Genomic DNA, 14,824 nt, shown 5'->3' on the forward strand with positions numbered 1-14,824 from the left:
TCAGAATAGCATGACTTAGATTTTTAGTTGTCTTGCTACCACTTTGGCAGCATATTTTTACCTCTCTGATACGGAGACCTGGGCTAAGTTTGACACTTTAATTGTTGTGGTGTGGAAGGCGGTTCTATACTAGTGTGTGTTCCAAATTTGTTATATTTTTAATCTCATAATTGAAAAGCTGCAGGCAAATTCCTATTTAACTGAATTCCTATCTGGTAGGAAATAAGGGGTGAGTGTGTGTGTGTGTGTGTGTGTGTGTGTGTGTGTGTGTGTATACGCTTGAACAAAGGCTTATTGAAATATGAAACTTCTTTTTTTCCTCTTTAGCTGTATCATGAAAGTGAATATAGAGTTTTATATAAATTCTGAAGTATTTTTGAAATGTTTGTGTTCAATAATTTATATTTTACAAATATTTTATTTCATGTCAGTTACTTAGGTTCATATTCAGACTTTGATTAGACCCAAAGATCAAAGACCTTATTAATTTTTTACAAACATCTCTGTATGGTAGTAATCTATTTTTAAAATTTGATTTCACTCTATATGTGATAAAACATTTTTTAAAAAGATTTTTTATTGGGGAAGGGGAATAGGACTTTATTGGGGAACAATGTGTACGTCCAGGATTTTTTCCAAGTCAAGTTGTTGTCCTTTCAATTGTAGTTGTGGAGGGCGCAGCTCAGCTCCAGGTCCAGTTGCTGTTGTTAGTTGCAGGGGGCACAGCCCACCATCCCTAGCGGGTGTCGAACCAGTAATGTTATGGTTGAGAGCCCGTGCTCCAACCAACTGAGCCATCCGGGAGCTCAGCGGCAGCTCAGCTTAAGGTGCCGTGTTCAATCATAGTTGCAGGAGGCAGAGCGCACCATCCCTTGCAGGAGTCAAGGAGTGAAACTGGCAACCTTGTGGTTGAGAGCCCAATGGCCCATGTGGGAATTGAACTGGCAGCCTTTGGCGTTAGGAGCATGGAGCTCCAACCGCTTGAGCCACCGGGCCGGCCTACATGTGATAAAATTGAAAGGCCTTATTTATCATTTGATAAGGTGACAGGCACTAATATCTTTGTCTACTCTATACCTGGAGGGGAACCTGTATAGTATTAGATAATTTAATATGTTTTTGAAAATAAGAAGGCAAAATGCCTAGAAAAGAGGTTAAGAAAAAAAAAGGTAATATTTATCCCTTACAAATTTCCCCATTTTTATGATCAAGCATTCTTAAGTTGTATGAAGATTAGAAATTTAGAGAATTTATGGCCATTATGTATATATTTTGTTCATAGCATTAAAGAATCATAGATATGGCAAAATTTATAAAAATAAATGCTTGTCAGGTAGTGGGACAAATAATTACATTTTCCAAGTGCTCCAAACACAAATATTTAATACGGAATCCATATTGGTGGGGCTGGTGTAGTGCCTCTTCAGGTTGGTGTCTGGCTGCCTTATGTTCTGTATATAATCTCAGGTTTGTCCTTCTTGGGTGTGATGGTCAAGGTTGGGACATTCAAAGTGTGTAAGCAAGTTCTCTTGGTTAATAAATGTGTTATACGTGGCACTGATCAGATAGCAGAAAGCCTGAAAGCGGGGCTGATGCTGACTACCTTTTCCTTTCTGGAAGGAAGGCCTCCTGTCAGCACAATTAACATCAAGAAGTTTCTTAGAGAGCAGTTTTGTTTTTCATCCAATTGCCCCCTTTGTGTCTTGGCGTCAATCTCCAATTACCTTTATGGATCTGTTGAAGTGTACTCTTTTCTGAAGCTGCTGCTATATTTATTCCAGGAAGGGCCTTTTAATGACAAACTCTCCTTCCAGCAGAGAGTAAGCACCAAAGATACCACAGACGTGGTGAAGTAGGGGGTGAACTTCCAATTCTGCTGTTAGAGATGAGTGAGGTCTGTGTGGAAGGAAGCCCCTTCAGACTGACACATGCAGGGCAGGGCCTTCTCTGTTATTATTTCCTGTTGTCATGTGGGAGGCAGCCTGGCAGTGTGGATGGTAGAGGAACGAGCAGGTTATATAGCTACACAAAACCACAGCTTTCTGCACTCTTCCAAACCCTCCTTGGGCAGCTTTCAGAACTACTTAGAGATTGCTAACATGCTGCTTTGTAGGATTTAAGCCAACGCGTCTTGCTGGCTGTAATAGAGAATTGGAAAGCAGTTGAAAAGGATATGATTAGAAGTAAAAGAAAGGGTAAAATGGATGTTTATTGGCCTTGTTTACACGTATATTATAATAATTATAGCAAGAACAAGAACAACAGAACTGAATACCAGCTCTTTGCCGAGTATTTTCTGTTTATGTTCACTAATCCTCACTGTGCCCTTACAAGCTGGGTGCTATTCATCCGCATTTTACAGATGAGAACTCGGAGATGTTAGGACGACTTACCAAGGCCACAGGATAAGTAGTTTGCGATGTGGTCTGTGTGCTTTGAAAGCCCTTTGCTCTCTTAGGTATACCACCCAGTCTCCTTATAACCAACTAAATAACTGCCCATCTTCAAGAAGTTCAGGATGCTTTAGTGTTTTAAAGTCAACTTTCATTTGTTGTGCCTTGGAAAATGAATTTGTAATCGAAACCAAAGTTGATCATTTTTTTAAAAAAATGACCGATTTCTCTATTTGCAAAATGTGTAGGTTGTTTTTATAGAATAAGATCATTAAAACCTTGCCAAGTGAGTTTTACTACAGGAAAACAGGTTAATTGACTATGAACCTTATATTATACTTACCCTAAACCTTATACTAGTTTTTTCCTGGGAGGTGTAGGACTTGTATGAAAAGGAGGGAAACATGAATTTTTTGATTAACATGCAAACATTTTTATCATGCTGAAATTTTACTTCAACAAAATGTGACTCTGTATTGCATATAGTAGTTCACAAGTGAGGTCCTGGTTCTATCCCACAACGGTGGATTTAATGGCTGGTGGCCGTGTGTCATCGCTTAGGGTGAAGAGCCAGCTCCCTTGGGCAAGGTGCCTGAGACTCCGATTGCTACCGGCTTTCTCGGGCTCCACATGCTGACCCGTCAGCCATCACGTCCTTCCTTAGCTGTGGATCATTGCGTCTCATGAACTCTACTAACAGCGCTATTTAAAATTGTCCAGGATGGAGATGATCTTATTTAGCACCCTTACTAAAGGTACAATAGCTCATACTTTTCTCTCTCCTTTTTCCCTTCACAGATGAACACAATGACGTGCAGAAGAAAACTTTTACCAAATGGATAAATGCTCGCTTTTCAAAGGTAACGGAGACTTTCAAAAATTTTACGATGATTGAAATGCCTTATTCTGTTTGATGGAGTTTGGTTGAAAGTGCAGTGAACTTTTCCCATGGAATGTGATCTAACAGAAATATACAGTTACATTTATTCTTCCTTCATACTCTTCTAAAATAGGTTGATGTGGACATTCTGATGTAAATCCATTCATGGTGTAAACAGCTCTTTATTTTTACCTGGCATTCTTTGGATATCAAGCCAAAAATGTTCTGCTTTTTGACTCTGTGAATCCTGGGAACATTTAGGAAATGAATATATCATTGGGAAAATTTTTTGTTCACTTAGCTGAAAAGATAATGATTTCTTTTGCCTGGTTAAAATCAAATTGTTATTATTCAGGCAGCCATTTAACCCTATGCAGAAATTTTCGGGATTTTTCATACTTATGGATGTGGCTAATGAGGTTTATTTGCCCTGTGGTTCTTTTCTTGTGAACCTCCTCACTTGTTTCCCCAAAGATCTGTTCTTTCCCAGCATTTCTAACTACTTGGGTCATAGTCAATGTTTTGATCGATATATTTTTTTTAGAGGCAGAGCAGGCTGAAGAGTGGAATTGGCAGTGCTATTTTCAAACTTGTTCTAATACAATTATCCATTGGTTATTGAACCAGTAACCTTACTGGTTCCCGTATGGTATTACTAGGTCATCCAGAGGCTACTGGGATTTTGTCCTATAAGTCTGAGAAGGGAGGAGAATTTTCAGGTTAATGGATTATAGGATGACACTATAGAGCAAGATGAAAAATAAACGTTTCTCTGAGAAACACCATTATGGTATTTTAAAAGTATGAAAGCTATTTTAATTAGTAATTATTTTTCAAAATTTTCTATTTGAGAAGGTTGCAAAGGTCAGGAAAGTAAGCATTGGTATTTCTTTGAAACCAAATGAGAATGTTTTAGGATTACTTTGAGTAACAGTGCAGTGTAAAAATTGCTCCACCTCCCAATATTTTCAGTTGTTCATTTGATTGCAGTATGTTTTTAGGTTTGCAAGTTTTTGTTGAGGAATATTTTATCTTGTCTCTGAGAATGTAAGGAATGTGAAAACTGTCTGACTTTGACAGAAAGGTCAAGAATAAAGGAGTGCTTGCATAACTGGTGGTTTTCTGTGTAGGAATATTCCAAAGTAGACATAGCAATTTTTTGATAAATTAATTTTGTTCTAGAGGCACGGGTAAAATCTGGGTGCTTTGGATTTCCAGAAGTACCAGAATAATTTATTTCATAAATTTGATATTTAAATTTGTACATTTATCATGTATATACAGTGAGTGCCAAAAAATGTATACACATTTTAAGGAAGGAAAACTGTATTAAAATCGTAATACTCAATATATACAGATAACAAAAGATGAATACAAGTCACATTTGACTTCTGCGATTACAAGAGGTGCTCAAAGTGGTTGCTATCAGCGTCCAGGCACTTCTGATTACAGCAAACTAATGCTTGAGCAACGTTGACCAAAGCGTCCACTTGTATACATTTTTTTGGCATCCTGGTATTATTTTATAATACTAAATGTCATACTATTTTATAATACTAAATAAGTTCCATGTAAATTATTTGCCCCAGGAAGTTTGTAATTATGCCAAGACAATGAAAAGACAAGGTAATGTTATAATTTTTAGTAGCAGCTGCAGTTATGTAAACTGACGAAGCTGAAAGCTTGTTTTTTTTTTTGGAGAAATAGTATAAAAGTAGAGCTGACCCTGGAAACATTTCCTTTTAGATTACTTCTAGTAAAAAAATCCAAGTCAAGAAGGAACCTGGATGCGTCTAGAACAGATTTGTCAAATAAGTTATGAGTACTTATAATGAGATGGAGGGCTAATGGCAGTGACACTAAGCTTCATCCATATGTTTTTCTTTTCTCTGGCTGTCTTAGGACCATAAGTCAGACTGCTTCCGTACTGGTGGTCAGGAAAGGGAAAACATTCTAGACTGGGAGATTTCCTTAGACTCCTTACACAGTTTAACTCCCCATGACCTGGCGTAAGGTTATGTTTGGGTATAGTGTCACTAGGTAATCTAGAGACTAGCACAAGAAAAAAAATCCTGTTGAAGGGAAGGCATTTTATGTCATTTCTATTTTCTCTGTGTCCTTTGGTATATTATGGTGGAGTTTAAAATAGAATAATTGACTGAGTCTGCTGAGTGTGGGTCCCTCTATAGAGAAATAGTGCCCCTGTGCTGAGAAATCCAGACAGACCCTGATGGCATCTCTGCCACTTAGGAATTTGTTTTAAATTCCTTCCCCGGACATTTCCTTTGTGGCCCCCTTCCCAGCCAAAGTCTCAAACACCAAGTCTTGTTGATTCCAGTACCATATGGATTCAACATTGTCCATTTCTACCCATCTTTACCACCTCCTTTTGCCAAGTCATTGTTATCTGAGTGAGGAAAAATGGTGAAAGACTTTAAGATGAGCAGGAAAGATTAGTGGGAGTCCTGCCAGCACATCCATCTGGGTTATCTGCCTTCCATTATCTTTGAGCTGCTCTACAACTCTGAGCTGTGGGCACAGATAACAATGCAGATGATACTTAATCATAAAAATGAAAAGTAGTTTGGAAGTCAGTTGATTATTACCCTTGGATAGACCTGTTTTGGCATCCATTGTAAATGTATTTTAGCTTTCCTTTATTGCATGTAAACATGTGGCTTTTTGAATTCTCCCATGAACCAGTTGTAACCTAGTGGTTACCTCATTAATTAGTAAGTGGAAGTCTTTGACACATGTTAATATTATATATGTAGGAGATTCATGACTACCTTTTTTGAAAATGATCCCTGACCACGGTCATCTGCTAACTGGCTCTTCCTTTCCTTTCTTCACCTTATTTATCTTCTTCCTTCCACTTTCTACAGAGTAGCTGGACTGATCTTCGAGTGTAAATACCTCCTTAAGCCGAAATACCTCCTTTCAGTAAAATCTTTCAATGGCTGCCCACTGTTATTAGTTGGCTTTTAAAGCCCTAAATAGTTACCGCCACCCCCAATTTACTCCTGATTTCATTTTATTATACCTCACCCCCTAATTACGCTCTGGCCACATCGTCTATGGCCCCTTCCCCGATGGGTCTTCCCATGGCTTTTACACACACGCACCTTCCTCCATCTTTTTCTGGCCAACTCCTACTCTTCTTTCGTGCCTGAGCTTGTATGTTACTTCTCCAAGGACACCTTTTCTGAGCTCCCAGAGTAAGGTAGGTATGCTCTGTACTCATAAAGTGTTAGGATGCACTTATCGTAATTGTAATTTAAATAATCATATCTGAAAATATTTGTCTCTCCTCTTCTAAACAGTGGTATGTTCCATGGGTGCAGAAATTGTCTATTTTGTTTACTGGCACAACTTCTAGCATTTAGTAAGCACCCAGTGAGTATTTATAGGCTTCATAAATAAATGAATGACAATGATAGGAACATACATTTAAATGCCTAATGTTATATATATATCCATAAACCATTTAGAAGTGGTTGTATTGGAAAGAGATAGGAGTGTGGAACTGAGAGCAAAATAGCATAAACTTTTATTTCATGGATGTGAATACATCAGGGCTTTTACTGCATTTATTCACAAAAGCAAACAAACAAATCCAATTATGCAAAGTTTCCATATTTACCTGTTTTCTTGGAGTTGTGCTGCAAAGATTGTTAATTCACCATTGGGACTTAATACGTATGATTCTCTTGTTTACTGGATAGGATTTTTCAAATAGGACCATGTATAAATTTACTGTAGGGAAAAATGAGATTTCAAACTTAAATCGGCACAACTCATTCCTTAAGGGATTTGGTAAAGAGCTTAAGAATATTGAATAATATGGATGTAAAACCACATTTTGATTTTTATATATAGAAATACAATAGCTAAGACAGCATTCACTATAAATACGTATTCTTTCTGCTATAAGACCTCGTTAATAGCTCATAGGATACACAATGCTTTGGAGTTTAGGTATCGTGAGACGTCACACAGTGTAGAAAAATGTACTAGATTTTGAAAAGTTATGAAGAGCTGAGAAGAAAATGATTATCTAAAGGAGCTAACAGTTAGGAAATTAAACACTTCTTCCTGGATATGCTGCTCATTTATTTATGACCTCTGGCAAATTATTAGCCAATTTTTTTCAGGTCATTTCGTTTTTATTTCTCTAGCTACAAAACACACTGGATCATAATTACTTGAGTCACATTGCTAAGAAATATCGAGGCATTATTGTGAAACGTTATGGGAGATCATAATTACTTACAAATGCTAAATTAAAACCCTGTCTGGTACTTGCAGGGAATAAATCTGAATATGTATGCCTGGTCTGTGATATACATATATTTAAAAACAGAAATGGAAAAAAAATTAAGCATTGGCTCATGAAGCCCAGTTTATTCCATTGCCTGGTGGGTAAAGTGTGAGTGTTCTGTTCCCTCTGATTTGAAACCTTTGGTTTGTTTGTGGCCTGGTCTCCTGAGGGTGGTAGCGAAGCCCTCTTGCTTCACTGTGGGGAAGTGTGTTCTGACTTTAAGCCTGCATTTTCTTTGGCTGGCTTTCACAGTTGCTCATCTGGCAGAGCTGAGACATACAAATTGCAGAAGCATTTTTATCAGTTTTGTGAAGCGATTCTCAAAAAAAATTTTAACACTTAAAGTTTAGGTAGAGAATATGCAAACTTAAAATTGCTGAACTTGAGTTCGGGCAGATATCTGCTTCTCCCCTTTTGAAGACAAAGGTGAGCCAAGTTTTCATTTAGTTACTATTGCATACCTGAAATTTCAATTGATAGAACATAAACGAGGAAATCTGTGGAGAATTTTTTATAGATTTCACGGTGAAGAGCCATTCAAATGTGTTCCTTTTGGAGGCAGTGGGACATTGCTTTTAGTGTGCTATAGTTTTCCCATTTTTTTTTTTTTCATATTAGCAGTTGATGGCCACAAAAATAGAAGTGGGGAAAGATGTTCAGGGAGATTTGTAGAGGAGGGTTCAACAAAGGCATCTCACAGGTGTCTAAGCCTCTTTAGCACTGTGAAAGAGATTGTACAAGCTCCCTTGTGTCATGATAAACAGCATCTCTAGCAGAGATTTGAGCTTGAGACTTGCACACTGGGTCTACCATTGATTTGTTTTCGTGACTATGGGTATGGCAACTCAACTAATTGTTTTAGGGGCCATAACCATTCAAGTGGTTCCTTAAGAAATTTGAGTTTATGTCTATTCACCAGTACCTCTAAGAAGCATACAGTAAAATATATTCCATATTCCTAAACAGCTTCCAAATAGGTTTTGGCTATCTTATGTAAGTTTGCTTGTTTTTTTTTTTTCTGTTGTTTATTTTCATTCAATTTGATTTTTTGGTTTGTTTTGGTTCCAAACATACTTGCAAAATGACTTTCACCAGGCTACTATGGTTAACGTAAAAAAAAAAAAAAAAATATTTCACATGCTGTGCCAAGTACAGAGTGAGTACTTAATAAATGATTTTGACTGAGCCTATTAGTATTTGTCATTGTTAAACACATTTAGTAGTATATGCTGAGTCTTTGTAATTGAAGATCAACTTTGGGATCGATCTGCTGAGAGAAACGACTTTTCACCCTCCACCTAGAAAGGGGTGAGCAGAGCTCTTCCATTCAGCTGTGTGACTCCAGCATTTCCACCTTCAGAGATGGGCCCTGATTGGTGCAGGGGTTGGTAGGCCAGTGAGCTATAAAGAGAGGATTGTTGCAGTGGTGGTAGTTGTCGGGGAAAGAAGCTCTTTCTGTTAAGCAGAGCTAGGACACCCATTTTCAGCTGCACCTGGCCCAGGAAGCTTTTAGCTCGAATTGCTACAGGTAGCTGTCCGCTAACCATGAGGGGAGCCAGACTGGAGGGTAGGGTCAGGGGGAGTTCACATTGTTTTCCCTGTTGGGGAAATAAAAAATTATGTCAACAAAAAAATCCCCTATTCAATATAAAACACTGAGAAAACACAATTTATTGTTGAATGTACAGATCAGATTGGCTGCATGCAGGCAGTTGGTAAAAGACTGGAAAGTCTGAAAGAATTTCATGCAGCTATACCATAACGTAGAAGAAAGAACAATGGGTACTTACCTCTTGGAGAGACAAATGGATGCACCTTGTGGGGGGGTCTCCTGTCTACCTCCTGAGAGATTCCTGAGAAAAGTTTGAGGTCTTCGTTATTTTGCATTGGAAAATTAGAGACAATTGATCTAACTCCTGACCAAAAAGTTGGGTCTCATATGTTTTTAAAGAGACACCCTAAGGGGAAGGAAGGGGCAGGGCAGCTGCCCCTCCTCTATCAAACCAAGAAAATGTCACTTACCTTTCTATGATCATTATCAAGATCATGAGAAGGCCTCACTCTGGTCCCGTGGAGGCCTCAGCATCTTTTGAGGAACTGCTTCTTCAGACGTTGCCACTGCTTTGCCAGTTGTGTATGTGGGTTGAGCTGCGCTGTCTCCTGAGTCTGCCTCTACACGTGCCTGCTGTGCATGTGGAGTTGGGTTTCTTCAGCGTGCAGACCTTACCTGGTTGTTTGCCCATGGAGTATACACGTGGCCCTGCCTCTGGCCGCCAGGTGTGGGAGCCCCACATGTGGTTCCTGATCACCCCAGTTTTGTCAGCGCGATCTCAGTGACTTGGCTTACCAAAAATTGTGTTACTTGCTGTATGACTTCTGATGCTTGTGAAAGGTATTACTTGGTTTAGCTTATGTTTTATAGTATATTGTGATTTTTCAGGTAAATTTTCATTGATTTGATTCCCATGTGGACACTGCGTAAATCCTGGCTCTGTGGGTATTGTGGTGCTAGTGTGACTTCCTGAGCCATCTGTTTCTCTTGTGTGTGTCTCTCCCTCCGTCCTTCCAAGCCAGCTTCGAAATGGACTGTTGTTCAGCTCGCTGTAAGATCTTCTGGTGACCACCAGGATTCTTAAAGAAGAAGGCTGAGAGCTGTGCATGCACTAGTTCTTTCAGTGACTGTAGCACATCCTGCTGGTTTGCCTGGTCAAAGGCTTCCAGACCTGTTGGGGCATTTCGTAGCACTCATTGTGCTTCCAGTCAACAGCCTGGCTGCCTTCGTTCCTCCACCAAGGGGTTAAATCACAAAGTCCGTGCTGAAGATGATATAGTCTTCATTTCATTGCTTAAACTACACACTTCAAAGTTGTGATAAACCTCATTTTATCAGTTTACTTCATCTTGACTAGAGATAGCGTTTTAAAAAATCTATTATTTAGTTACACAATAATACATATTACAAAAATATAGGTAACAGAGAAATACAAAAAGAAATTTTTTCTTTCGCCACTTTTAATTCTACTACCAAGAGAAAAGTATAACATTTCGTTGTTGTAAAATATTTAAAAATATATATTTATAAGTAGACGCACTGTAATCAACCAAAATGGGATTGGACACTGTGTTCTCACACTGATGCATTATTGATTTTGAGAAAATGAAGAATCACAAGAGCCAAGAAGGATGCTACATTTGTGTCAGTGCTGAGATTTGGGATTCATAAATTAAAGATTCTGAGTCTAAAAATATTAAAAGAAATATTAAGTTAAATTACTCATTTCTTTTTGAATTTTTAAAATAACCAACCCGTTGCAAAGAAAAATCACTCAAAGGAAAATAAAAGAGAGTGAGATTATAGAATTTACAATATGTTATCAGATGCTGGAGCATCATTTTTCAATTGATCGGGGGCATCAAATGAATCTGAAAAGAATGCAAATACATTATGGTATATATACTATATATGTTTGTGTATGTGTATATGACATATATACACATACGCTGTAAATAGTGGGGATAGTAACTGAATTGCATGGGCCACCTTCATCCTGTTTTGAAAATAGGCAGGGCATAAATAAATATCAGAATAGCCGAACAGTGTCAGAGGGCTCACATTTATTATTTGTTTGTAAGATACCGTTATCAGACATGTTAGTGGTGAAAGCATTTAAAAACTTATCTTTTCACTCTTTATTATACACGGTTCTAACTTGATTCCTTATAATGGGATTAGGTAACTCACTGCACAGATTCTGTCTCTGTCCAGTGTCTGTTACTTGGTAGACATTTGGCAGAACCAAGCTAGTTCATGAGTCTCTGTGAATGTGCTCACATGTTTGGTTGGGCCTGCTTGTGTTTACATGTGTTTGGAGTCTGAGTGCCTTGAAAGCAAGGACGGCGTTTGTCAGCCTGACTGCCCAGTGTCATCACAGCACACCACAGAGAGGCACGGATCCGTCTTCCAAATGGAAAATCCAAACCCCAACTTCACCTCTGGTTTGTTTGTTGTCGGTACAAAGAATTAGCCCTTTGCCCTTTGAAGAACTCCAAACTGCACTTCCTGAATTTTCCCTTCTTATTCAATCATTTATAGGTATTTTTCTATTACTACTACTATTGTTGCTGAAAAACTTGACCTATGATGGAAATAATGATGTTTTGGGAATATTGAGGAAGAGGAAGACTATTACAGTATCAGACTAGAGAGAGGATGCAGCCTGTGGGGAGAATGTGTTTTTGAGGTAGAAGTGAGAAGTGGGGACTGAGTGACAGGGAAATAATCTGGCGTGATTCCTTTGTTTTTTGGTATGAACAAGTATAATGACTCTGCTGGTACTTTGCATTCAGTTATATTCCCTAGCCAAGGGATGGTGTTTTGTGTGTGTGTGTATGTGTGCGCGTGGGAGCACGTGTCCTTTCCACAGTGTTTCTCAATTCCTCAGAGGATTCACTGTTGACTAATCTTATGCTTCACCCATATGTGGTTGTGCCTTCTGCAGAGATTGCTAATCAGTCACCCTATGATCTGGGATGCTTGTACACATGATTTGTGTATCTGGCCCAATGTTTTAGAAAGTGACATATATCAGGCGATTACACATATAAATTCAGATTCCCAGCTTCTTTTGAAAAATACCGAAAGTCCAAATGACACTGGGCTGGAATTCCCACATGCCACCCTTAGCTGGAACTCAGCACTGGCTGTTGCTTTCAGCCTTGAGAGCTGGCTGATTCTGCAGGTGTGATGGGACCATCAGCTTTCCTTCATTCTGTTGGACCATCACTTGGACACGTCACATGTATTTGCAGCTCCTACCCCCCCACAGATCCCACCTGCTCCTCGTGCAGTGTGATGATATTTACTTCTGTCCTCTGACACTTAAATCCAGGAGCTTCAGTATTCCAGCTGCAGGTATTAATGAGGATCCCTGTTGTCAAAATTGTGGCGTTAGAACTGGTGCTATGAGCGTGCAAAGAAGTACAGGGAAAAAGGGGGTGAGAGGAGGGGGCCACCAAAGCCGGTTACCTGGCAAACCGGGCTCCAAATCCGTGTTCTCAAAGTCTGTGTATAACTGCTACTAAAATTATGAGGGCACAGGACTGCCACATACAGGGCATCTGTCATCTGGACTCATATCATATTACCTTTTTAATTTTTTTAAGTTTACATGCAACCTGAGGCTTATCTGCTCTCTAAGTTCATTTGTATTGCTTTGTGTTTATTGGAATACTATGGAAATCCTCTCTTGTGAATGGGGAGGGAGGCCAGAATTTGGCATTTCTGCAAGGCCAGTCACAAAGGAGGTATTCACCCAATATTTGTCTGATTGAATTATTAAACTGTATTCTCTCTCTCAGAGAAGTCTCTACAAATACGTCTTTACAAAGAATTAAAAATCTAAATAAGAGCTTGACTGTCAGGATGACTCAGTTTTTATTTTTATTAAATGTTGACTTCTGACATTTTCAGACTGCTCCTCAGGGTGGATCTCATGTTCAGAGCCTGTGATACGAAAGCACCAGATATGCTTTAAAACTGAGTGCTTTGGAAAAAAATAGTCTTCATTTTGAGTTGATTTAAATGTGATGTACATATATCTTGTTGCTCTTTTTGTGAAATCGCTAAATATAAACCCTTCTCTTCTTCCCCAACCCTCACCCAACTGATTAGATCTTTCCTACCCCATATGTGGCAGTCCTGTGCCCTCATAATTTTAGTAGCAGTTATACACAGACTTTGAGAACACGGATTTGGAGCCCGGTTTGTGGTATCAGATCCCAGTTCTGCCCCTCACTTGTCATGTCACTTCTAGGTTTGTTTCCTTACATTAAAATACTATTATAAAAAACAAACACTACATGCAAATAACACATCGAAATCTCTTAAAACATCTGAGCGATTGCTATTCCTATATTGAAGAACATTTCACGTTTCTACTCTGGTTTTGTATGGCCCGTGAGCTAAGAATGGTTTTTATGTTTTTAGATGGTTGCAAGAAATCAAAAGAAGAATGATATTTTGTGGCACGTGGACATTACATGAAATTCAAATTTCAGAGTTCACAAATAGATTTTATTGGAATGCAATCATTCTGATCAGTGTATTCCTTTATGTAATGTCTGTGACTGCTTTCAAATTACAATAGGGTAGAGTAGTTTCAAGGAGTAACTTCAGTAGAGCCCACCTGGCCGGCAATGCCTATACCAGGTTCTCTCTGGACCTGTACAAAAGAAGTTTTCTGACCTCTGCTCCAGGGCTCAAAGCACGAATCACCACACCTCCAAGTGTTACTCTCCCCAATTGTAGGTGGAACTTGCTCTTTGGCATAGGCTGGTTCTTTCCATTCATATCCGGGACGTTCTTAAATTGTGTTTGTCAGGAATATGTAGAATTTTGTAGTGATTGGCCGTGTATGTGGCTCCGCTGTGTTTTCTGTGTAAGTTTTAAACCACAGTTTTGGGTTTGTATAAGCCCAGGTACTTTCCTTCAGTCTGTCAGGGAGCAGATTCACAGGTTGGCTGTGTTTTCCTCTCTTCAGCCATCCCGAAGGTGGACGTGGAAGGTACCAGCTAGGAGTACACCCCAATAACACCTCCATTAGGGGTGGGGTGGGAGAGTGTTGGGAGAAGGGGATACAACACGAAATATATTTCTTACTGATTGTCATCACTATTTCTGACATTTTGAAACAGAATAAAGAAAGAATTGTTGTTACTGTAGGGTTTTTGCTTTTGTTTTCAAAGAAAATAAAGTCATTGGTTACCTCGGGTGAGTGACGATTGACTTCTAGAAAGACAGGGTGTGTCTCGGTCATCTCTGTTTCGACAGAGTGCTCCACAGGGAACCTTGCTCCAAATTTGTTGTTCAGTAAACAAGTGAATGGATGGATCAGAGAGAAATGAACAGCGTGTCTCATCCAGAAAAATGAATGCTTCCTCTTAATTAATGCCTCCTACTTCACCGTTGAGCAGCGGGAGAGTTTAAAGAATGATCCAGTGAGTCTGAATTACGCCCTGCCTCATGGTGAATACCTAAGTGTGCTCCTGTATGATTGCGTTCATTATTTTTGAATGGGAGGTATCCCTAGGGCTTGCGATATTAGTGAATTCAAAAGGGAAAGACTGGGAAGGTCTTTCTCTGTGAATTGACACCAACACGTACTCAGGTTCACAGGCTGCTTTTACAGTCCTGGGAGGAAGTAGTGCTTATTTGCTTTATCCATCTTTTCA

At 39.1% G+C, this 14,824-nt stretch overlaps 1 protein-coding gene across 1 annotated transcript in view; it reads left to right on the forward strand.

The window, feature by feature from the left end:
* UTRN (utrophin) overlaps positions 1–14,824 on the forward strand; it is a 463,855-nt gene that overhangs the window by 90,187 nt on the left and 358,844 nt on the right. Inside the window, exon 3 of the mRNA XM_074333962.1 lies at positions 3,192–3,253. Coding sequence (XP_074190063.1) covers positions 3,192–3,253 — 62 coding nt within the window. The remainder of the gene's footprint in view (positions 1–3,191; positions 3,254–14,824) is intronic.

The sequence above is a fragment of the Rhinolophus sinicus genome, linkage group LG05, assembly GCF_036562045.2.
Source record: "Rhinolophus sinicus isolate RSC01 linkage group LG05, ASM3656204v1, whole genome shotgun sequence".
In the NCBI taxonomy this organism is placed as follows: Eukaryota; Metazoa; Chordata; class Mammalia; order Chiroptera; family Rhinolophidae; genus Rhinolophus; species Rhinolophus sinicus.